Source organism: Anser brachyrhynchus (assembly GCF_964034855.1).
Source record: "Anser brachyrhynchus genome assembly, chromosome: 1".
Classification (NCBI taxonomy): Eukaryota; Metazoa; Chordata; class Aves; order Anseriformes; family Anatidae; genus Anser; species Anser brachyrhynchus.
Window position 1 is genome coordinate 70,740,556 of NC_137694.1, and position 10,309 is coordinate 70,750,864.

Genomic DNA, 10,309 nt, shown 5'->3' on the forward strand with positions numbered 1-10,309 from the left:
TTCATTTCATCAGTATGTTTTGATACATCAGTTCAAAAAAAAAAAACTGAAAAAGAAAATGATCTACGCCTGAGGAGCAATCAGGTTAGGAAAAAAAAAAAAAGAAAAAACAAACTTTCTACCTCGTGTAGTGTATCCTCCGATAACGTAGATCTTGCCCTTGCACTCACAAGCTGAGAATTCTGCAAGAGGGTTTGGCATGGATGCTACAAAGTTCCACCAGTCATTTTCTGGGTTATAACACTCCACATTGGAAAGGGACTGACCACCGATGGCATAGAGCTTTCCATTTACAGCCAAAAGCTTAAAATTGGACCTGAAAGACAAAGAATGCAGCACTGAAATAGGTTAACTAAATGTACAGAAAAATACAGGAAAGTTCTTCCTATCAAGGCTCCAACACACCCATCATTACTTTCAACTTGTACCATCAATTCATGTATCACAGAATCTGAACTCTTCTGTGCGTGTCCAAAACTTTGTAATTACACTTTAATTACTCAGGACAGTAACCAGTGACATTCTAAATGTTAATGATGTTGATGTTAAGACTGATGAATATTTTATTTTGGATTTCAGTGTATCACAGTTTGAGTAGTAAATGTTTAGTTAACTAACGTGTTCAGTAGATGCCTTGTTTTTACTAGGTTTTAATAAACTACCTTTAGTGGAGGAAAACATATTATATATACACTCAGTCAAAGATATTATCTAAGTTAAAATTACAGGAATTTCAAACAAGACTTGATGAATGACTAGAGATGCATGCTCATCTTAGTCTGTTATACAGTTTCTTTAATAATCCTAATAAACAGAAATTTAAAGTGATATGCATTGAATCGCATTTTGCAAAAAGAGGAAAAAGAATCCTGTACCTTACTCAGCACTAGTTTAAACCACTAAATATACCCTCTATCCCTCTGAAGCAAGATGTATATGTAAATTAACGTTCCATCCTCAGTTGCACAAAATACACTGCACTCTATAGGCAATGATCTGTTCTTTTATTTATTATTCTATTCATTATGTTGTATTTCACAAAGGGTAACTTTCCAATTACTGAAGTGCAAGAAGCCTCGCATCTTAAACTTTTAAGATAATACAGGCAGAGGCAATTCAGAAACAAATGATCTATGGGTACTAGAGGTGCGAGCGTTTAGGAGGAACTAGAAAGGCTTGAAGTTGAAGGGCTTGCATGCTCATCTATTCCTTTTAGCTATGAAAGATGGTCTAATAAGAGATCAGCTTTTCCTCTGCTTAGGAAACAGTCCTACTTACGAGTCAATGTCTTTGCCTAGCAAGGTTATTACTTCTGTACTGCTCATTTTGAGCTAAATCCATGAAATTTTACCACGCAGTATCCTGATTAATTAAATGTATGAAGATCATTGGTGTGCACTAGATCAGAGTAAAACCAAACAGAGAACTGCACTGTGTCAGTAAAACTGAAGTGGTGCTTTAGCCTTGCATTGGCCTGCTGAGCAGTAAAGTGAATTTCACTTTGCATGAATCCAAGATACAAAACTTACCGCTAAGTAGTTTTGCAGGGTTCTGTCTGGACAAAATGAACCTTGCCTAGCAGCAGTCTGCCCTGCAATTTCTTTTTATTAAATATGCTTGGAAAAAGAATATGTTTCCAGATGGAATCATTTTGTTCTTGTCATCCTGATATAGCTTTGGAAACTAAAATGCTCCTTTGAAGGAATTAATTGCTTTTTATTCTTTTTTTTTTTTTTTGCCGACATCTACAATTAGGTCACTGTTCATCTCCTCTGTACAGCAGTTATGTTTTCCATCTTAGAGAATCCAGAATAACATGACAATCAGTAGCGGGTATGAAACGAGGATAATTACTCACAAAACATTATAATTTTCAAAGCAATGTACCTGTTCTAAAAGTGATGGTGGAGGAAAAAAAAGGACACAAATTAGCAGAGAGACAAAAAAAAAGTGTAAATTCATTTTCCAAACAATCTTTTAAAATAAAAACTATGCTAGAAAGTCTGTAACTCTGTGTCTATGATGGAGACAGTACAGGGGTTTTGGCTTACAAAACGAGCTCATATGCACGTGCATAAATCTTTCATTATTTTAAGATCTCCTAGCCATATAAATTACACAAACATGTTGTGTCAGAACATAAAAGAATTCAGGTTTCCTAATTCACGCTTGCTTGTCTAGTTATCCAATTGTAACTACTATTTATCTGAATTGAGTTCATTTATACAGGTTTTGCCTGATTGCCTTTGCATCTCTGAATTGCTTCTGGCAGAAGTGGGAAAACTACCTGGTGAAAGACACACAGCACAGATTTCAACTTCAATTATTCCAGAAGGTCACGTACTTGTGTGTCAGTTGGTCAAATCATTTAACCACTTCCAACACCTATTATAAGGAATGATGTTTGGTGCAAGCATCTCAGATTTATGGAACACTAACTACATGATTCATTTTACTTAAAAGTAGCCACAAGCGGCCATTAGCACAGTTTATTTGAACATTTGGACAACGGCTCAGTATGTTATGAATAACAACTTCTGCCATTCACCTTTTCATGCCAGTAACAGCAGGTGTTTTTATGGAGAGTGAACATTAGGAAATATTTAGTGTATTTTTACACTCTTCTAATGTGTTGGAGCAGCTGGAAACAAGAAAAGCAAACACGGAGCAACTAGCCAGCTCTCCACAACTAACTGTTCCATGGACTACAGCTTGGAAACAACTGAGCTTAACAGTCTGCTAAATTCAACTATGATATAACTCCACTCACTTGATGTGAGTTATCTGAACTTGGGGATCTGAAATACTCTCCAAATCCCAGATTGGTGTGAACCCTTCTTGGTGGGACAAGACCACGTATGGGCTATGTCTTCTGAAGTCCTTCATTTCCTCTGAAAGGAACCCCAGGAACACAAGCAAGAGCAAGCTGTGCAGTTTTACAATAGTTCAATTTACAACATTTTTCATTCAACAAAGGCAAGTGTAAAGCACTATGTGAAGGAAGGAAGGAAGGAAGGATGTACAAAATGCAAAGGAACTAAGGGTCAGAGTGCATAACTTTCTGAATACAAGACAACATGCAAGAACTTCTGAAAAGCGTAGCTAGTTCTAGATTGCATTAACAGCCATATAACATATCAATAAGAGACCACTATTAAACTGGCTATGAAGAGGACAGCAAGCATTTCCTTGTTCACCGACTCTGCTTATTTAGTATACAAAACCAAATTAGTTTAGATATTAGAGAGGACTTTCTGATCAGGGAAGTAGGTAAGCACGGAAACAAGTTACCTGGGAGGAAGAAGGTTGAAATTTGCATTGCTGGAGGGCTTAAAGAACAAGTCAAACATGTATTTGCAAGGTAAGCTTGGTCCTCTATAGAACAGGAGGGTTGGACTAACTAGCCTGTGTTTTCTTCCTGACAAATGAATCAACTTTATCCTTAAAAGCTTTCACAGATCAGATGACTTCTTAACTCTAGAGTTAAAGCATTTGCAACAAAGATCAAGAATCATAAAAGTACATTTACAAAAGCATTTCCAAAGCATTTTACATTTCTTGCATGAACCACTATTTTTCCATCCCTTACATGAGTCTGCAGAGCACACTGCATCCAACCATTAGCTTTGGAAGCATGGGTGATACATTTGTGATAAATGTGACATGGGTGTTTCTAACTTAAAAATCTTCAAAAAGTCTGTTTTTCCCCAACACAGAGGAATTTTGAGTGGGAAAAAATGATTAAAAAAAAAAAAACAAGGAAAGAGAAGGTCTTCTAAACCACTACCATTCCCCAAGAACATCTCCTCTTGTATTTTTGTAAGAATCCTCAGAGTGGCAGCAGTTCAGGCACAGATTGCTCACAAAAATGTTGTTCCACATGCATATGTATAATCTCAGCCAGGGGCTTACAACGGTCTTCCAAGCCTGGAAGATTTACCTGCCATGACTGTGCTGAAGGAAAATAAAAATGGAATATACAGCAGTAACTGGCACATGCAGTAGAAATCCTATGAGTATATTATTTTTAAATGGTAAATTTCAACTGTCAGCATCGATTTAAATAAAAGTATGGAAAGGTATTCAAATACATGACTTGTACAGTCCTCAGATCTCCTTGGTGCCTTCCTATCCCCAAAGACCACAAGTGGTCTTAGGCAACCTTTACATGAAGTTCCTTCATCAAAGAAGTCCAGGTAGTTGTCTGAAGACACTATTCCAAGTACAGCAACACCTCTAGAATGAAAAAAAAAATAGAGAAGTCTAGAAACTGTGATCTGTTATGGACTACTTGTGACTGGTTCCAGATTTAGCTTCAGACAATGAGAAATTCCAGGCACAGACACAGGCTTCCTACACGAGCCTGAGCAAATTATTTTATCTACCTCTAGTGTTGTCTGAAGTCAAAACAACTTCAGTGGGAACTAGAACCGTCCCTCAAGGTATATAAAAAATGCATTCATGGGATGTAATTATATCAGCTGACATCGACTCATTCAGCAGTCACATGACCCTATTCCCTAAGCAGCCCTCTGGGCAACTGCCCTGCTTATTTTACTACAGCACAACAAACTAAAAACACAATGCCAAGCAAATTGAAGTATGTTTCATCCACACAACAGAAAGGCATCAGTACTGTTGCAGCCAAATATGGACTCTCAGTCTAAGAATTCCCCTGCTCTTAGCTCCTACGGCACAGGCCATCCCTTCTGTGCTCTGGCCACAAAATGTTAAACTGGTCAATCCAGCATCAGACAGATGAAATGTTATGTCAGATATAAAATAAATAAATAAACCAATCAATCAAACCTTAAGAGTTGAGACTCCATGAAGATGTTAAAGCAAACAAAGTGTTTTGTGAAGGTGTCAACAGAGTTTCTATGAGAAAAAATTCCCATTTTGTTTTTCAAAGAGCCTCATATTCACTTGCTGCTACCTTCTAGTCTAGAGGCAAACATAATTCTGGTCCTTTTTAACCTGCAGTCACTATGGTGAAATATACGACTAGAGACTATTCCAAAAATACCCATTTGCATACCACTTTTCTGCCATTACTTGCCGATGTGAAATCCCACACTATGTAATACCGTGTTGTCATCTGTGATGGACTTAAAGATTAAGTTGGTATGGCAACAGAGATGAAAATAATATAAGGAGAAAATATCAACTTGTTTATTTCAGATAACCTAGAAAAAAAAAAAAGTAAAGTGAGGGGGGAAAAGGGGCAGTTTTGAGATTGAACAGCAAGGTTGTAAGGTAAAAAAAAAAAAAAAAAGGGCTATGAAAAAGCATTTTTTTAAAAAACTTCCCCCCCCCCTCATTCGCCACACTGAAGAATCATTGCACATAGCAACATCTACCTTGCTATAGACATCACACAAACCAATACCAAAATCTTTTAATTTGATCAATGAGGGACTTCTATGTTTAAGCACACTTCTACGGGAAACACTGTGTGGGCTGACCCCACCATCCTTTTCGACTGAGGCCACTGTGCCCTCAACCATACTCACGCAGACAAGACCACAGAAGGCAGGTCTACCAAAACAGCTCAATTCTCAAAGGTGCCTCAGTAAAGACTGCTGATAGGGTCAGGCTCAAGAAATATGCACGTAAAAAGAGGCATTTATGATGTTTAAAAGCTGAACATTCATATTACAGCAGGTAATTTTTACAATGTCTTTCCAACAAGCCAGAAATGCCCTATGTTTCCAGTCAACTCCAATGACTGATTATGGAGGCCAAAACTTCAGTGAAATTCTCACAATGATACAGGAAGTAAAAAAAAGGGTGAAGTAGGAAATTAGTCATTTTAGGTCAAATCCCTGTTTTGAGGTATTTCAGCATGTAAGCTCAAGTGGAATACAGGCTACAGATTTACTACACCAATACAAAGCATTTATGCCAATGGCTGGGGTCTCTGGATGCTACTTGAATTTGCTGGATGGAGAAGAGCATTTCTATTCTACAGCAAGCTCTGGCCTCCCTACTTGTTTTAGCTTTGATACAGACAGAGAAGACAAAAATTTAAACATTTTTTCTAAAATGGAAACAATGAAAAGAAAATATCTTGGATAAACAGAAATATTTTGTTTCAGTGAAGTAAAAGGTTTTATTTTGATAACTCTGCAACATGATTAAGGTAGAGCAGCCATAACCACGGCCAGGGAGATGGACTCTTCTTGAGTACCCCTCAAAGCTAAGCCCACTGTTATCCTTTCAAACACACAAATGTTTCTGAATACTAACTTATACACAAACGTCAAACAATTCAAAAAATAGAAGAAAAAGCAAAATGGTCAAAATGCTGAATGTTCACTGGATTAAAATTTTCTCATAAAGTGAGAAGTTTCTGAAAATCTTCCTGCCATTTTTCTGATACATATTTCACTGAAAGGCAGACCTACCTAATATTTGGATATTTATAAAAGTAAAAACCAATGAAAAACTGCTCCAACTTGAACATTTCATCCATCTCTATCTCTGATAGACTGTACACCCCACAAGGAGCAGTAATACTTCTCATAACATAGAGTACTGGAGCTAAAATGTATCTCAAAGTGACTTTTTTTTTCCTCTTAGTCAATTTAAGGAGAATTTCTACTTCCAGCAAAGTCAGCTGTTTGAAGAGAATGGCTTCACAGCCCTCCTAGAATACTACAATTTAAAGGAAAAGTGGGAGCCCACCACCATTTTACACGAGATGAATGATCACACACGGTGGCAGGTCGCAACATAGTCCTCTGCTGATGCCTATTTCACGTTCTCCTGCAGCTGAGGCCTTTATCACCAGCATTTACTCAACATAGTCCCATCCTCCTCATCCATCCCTTGCTACAGCAGCTCCCTGTGCAATGCACATGGGCCACCAGGCAGGGGAGCGGCTGCAGGGTTTTTCCGTGTCTGGGATACGCTACCAGTACAGACAAGGTTTGCCAAGCCTTTTGGTGGCCCGCTGCCAAGCTATCGCCAAGCCCTTTGGTCCTTCCCATCACACAATGCAGGAGAGAGGGGTGATTCACGGCACAAAGACAGGTCTGAATCACTTCTTGCAACTCAAGTCCAGTCAACACCATGTTACTCAACAGGCTCTACTTTGACAACAGACATGGACACACGTGCATATCAGGGAGCAGGGGTTACCTCTTCTGGTTCATTGAGGCCAGCTGACTCCATTCATTTAGGCAAGGGTTGTAACAGTGGGCAGCTGAAATCTCCTGGCTGGTGGTGATCCTGTAGCCCCCAACGATGAAGAGGTAGTTGTCCAGCACAGCCGACCCATAGCCTCGGACGTTCACCAGATCTGGAGGCAGGTTGTTGGCCAGGGGCAGCCACCTCTGTGCCTCCTCGTCATACCTCAGCATAGACCAGGGGGCTTCTGCCTGAGGGTGACAGCCTGGAGGCAGGCCCAGAGAGGAGGCACCCATGAAGTCCCCAATGGCCACGAGGGTGGCAGTGCCCCTCATCCTCCTCTCCTTCAGGTGGTGCTGGAGAGCATGGGGCAGGTGGAGGTGTGGCCGGGCATCAGGCCTCCGCAGAACCTGATGGTAATGGGTGGCCATGAAGTCTAGACAGGCATCATGCAAGTCCTGAAGGCCGTAGACCTGAGCCAGGCGATGCAGCTCCAGGCAGTTGCCCACCCTCACCTGGGAGAGGAGCAGGCGGAGCAAGGGGGTGACCTGCAGGTAGGAAGCAGCCTCCACCAGCTCCTCCAGCAAGGGGGGCTCGTCATCGCCCCCCTCCTCCTGCTCCAGCCTGGCCAGGCAGGAGGTGTTGATGAAGTCCAGCACCAGCTCCAGCCCCAGGGCGCTCAGCCCCCCGCGCAGCAGCTGCTCCTCCTGGCCCTGCCCTGCCTCCCTCATGCCCGAACGGTAGAGGGCTCGGAAATAGTCACTCTGCTCGATCAGTTTCCTCTTGCACACCGGGTAGCATTTGTCCCCCAGCCGGATCTGCACCACCTCCTCCCCCACGCCATCCCCTTCCCCCTCCTCTTCCTCCTGCCGCTCCGCCAGGGACATCGCGCTCCCCCTCCCCTGACCAAGCTCCGGCCCTGCCGCTGCCGGTGTGGGCTCCTCCTCCTCCTCCTCTTCCTCCTCCTCCTCCTTCTCTTCCTCCTCCTCCGCCCCGTGCCGGCTGGGAGGAGCCGGGCCGGGCCGGCAGAGGGAGGGACGAGGCGCAGCTCCGACTCCGCAAGGAGAGAATGGAAAGGAAAGGAAAGGAAAGAGAAAAAAAAAAAAAAAAAACGGAGAGGGATAAAAAAAGGCCCTAAAAAGGCGATGTCGGAGCGGCCATGCCCCCGCCTCCCCTCTCGCAGTGCCCGAATTGGGCCGGCAGCGCTGGGGCTTCGGCGGTGCCATAAACGCGGCGGGGCTGCCCCCACGGGCTCGGCTCCCCTCCAGGGCAGTGTGTGGTCTGCGGCACAGCTCCGACCGAACCCGGGGCGTTCCTCGTCAAGGACACAACGGCAAGGAGCGTCCCGCACGGCTGGCACAGCGCTAGGTTGTGGGGACAATTAGGACCCATAATTCTGCTGGGACCTTCCCGACTTCTCCTGCACAAGCACTCAGTGTCTCAGCTCTTCATTCGGCTTGTAGAGATACCATATAGCCTTTTCTGCTACTCTGTCCTTTCTATTTAAACTAAGGTCCCGGAGAAGGAAATAAATGCTATTTACAAGTCACGTAGCAGGGCTCTGTTTTATTTGACATGAGCAAGGAAAAAATAAATTAGTAACTGAGCATCTAGCTGCCTGCATAATGTGGCTGTTCTGCTGTTTGCCCCATTACTTTTATGAAGAATAATAACTCATTTCACATAATGAAAGCAATTTTTTTTTTTGAACTGATGAAACAGCTGAGGGAGTCTGCCATCATATGTATTCTTATATGATGATGCTTAACATAAAAGACAGTACAATAAAAAGACTTTAGCAATCTATTTTTTTTTTTTTTTACTTTTATAAAGACTTACATCACCCCATGCTTTGCTAGATTATAGAAAATCTTTCCCTTTAACAGTAATGTGACTCATCTCCGGCTATTGCAGATAGCTTAGCTTTCAGACAACTCCCTGCTTCCTCTGCTCAGAAGGGATCGTTTCCCCTGATTAACAAAACTCTTCAGAGTAGCTGTTTGTTCTGGTAACAAGGGGTGGTTTTTTTGTTTTGTTTTTGTTTTCACTTGTTTTAGTAAAAGGTGTTGTTTGCTTTTTAGCATTTCCTCTGTGAAATGATCCTCCGTCAGTTTTGTTGAACTTCAGCTTCTTAATTCTTCTCTATACAAATGACATCAATGTCAACCTCAGAGTTGAACAGTCACACTCAGAAAAGTTGTTCTTTTCTGCCAGCTTCTATAAAAAAATGTTTGTTGAGGTGGGATAGATCTCTCTGCATTTCTGTTTTTCACCTCTCTTCAGAGCATCTTGCTTTTGAATCCTATTTTCTGTTTTGAAATCCTTTCAAATAGGATTTCAACCATTTACAAAGAGCTCTCTTCAGCAGCTTCAGTCCCTAGCTAGGTCACTATCATCTCTCATTTTTTCTTTCCTACTAATGAGTTTCACTGTCTGCTTGTTTTGTGTTCCTCTTTCATTCCCACTCAATATTTCATTTATTTTCATATTACACTTTCCTGTATTCTGGTCTTGGTGAAGCACTGCATTACTTGGCTCTCCAAGCTTCTTACACATAGCTGAAACCTGAGTATGAGCACTGGCCGTTTTTTATCTGCCTCAGGTTCAGCCTGAAAAGATGTCACACACAACAAGCAAAGGTCCTACCACTTCTGTAGGACTCTAACCCATATGTCCTGTTTACACTTTAATTCCCACAGCCAGACATTTCAAGTAACTGTAATAATTTATACTCCAGAAGTAAACAGAGAGTTCATACTTGTTGTCGCCATTAAGCTCCCCTGCTGGAATACAGTATGATTGCCAACACAGTGGTATGATTGCCATCTTTAGACATCTGGTTTGGAAGCTCATGTTTGATGTACCGGTAAGTTAGCTCCTAATTGGTGAGTGATTTTTTCCGTGTAGTCAGTTATGATAAGTTCTGTTCCCTCAAATTGTTGACACCACAGCCTGGATAGTTAGAATATTTCTGCTGCTGCCTTAGTGCCTTCCTGTGGCCTATGTGCCTGCACCTGCCACACCACCAAGGATTTCAAATCCACCTTCCTCACATTTCATGAGGTTTTTAATAGACTACTAAAAAACGTTTTTCCCAACAGCAAACTTTTGAGAGTACTGACTTGTATAGCTCTCATCAGGAGCTGTCATAAGCACAAGGGGTCAGCAGTACTCTTTG

General features: G+C 41.7%; 1 protein-coding gene across 9 annotated transcripts in view; it reads right to left on the reverse strand.

Annotated features, from left to right (window-relative positions):
- KLHL42 (kelch like family member 42) overlaps window positions 1–9,579 on the reverse strand; it is a 91,647-nt gene extending 82,068 nt beyond the window's left edge. For 6 of the 9 annotated variants that reach the window (XM_080572429.1, XM_080572430.1, XM_080572428.1 and 3 more), the window contains exons 1-2: window positions 7,144–9,579; window positions 123–316 (exon numbers count right to left, since the gene is read on the reverse strand). In XM_080572429.1, coding sequence (XP_080428555.1) covers window positions 123–316; window positions 7,144–8,357 — 1,408 coding nt within the window. In that variant the 5' untranslated portion in view covers window positions 8,358–9,579. The remainder of the gene's footprint in view (window positions 1–122; window positions 317–7,143) is intronic. The other 3 variants (XM_080572433.1, XM_080572432.1, XM_080572425.1) reach the window with 2 other exon arrangements.
- Window positions 9,580–10,309: the final 730 nt, after the last annotated feature.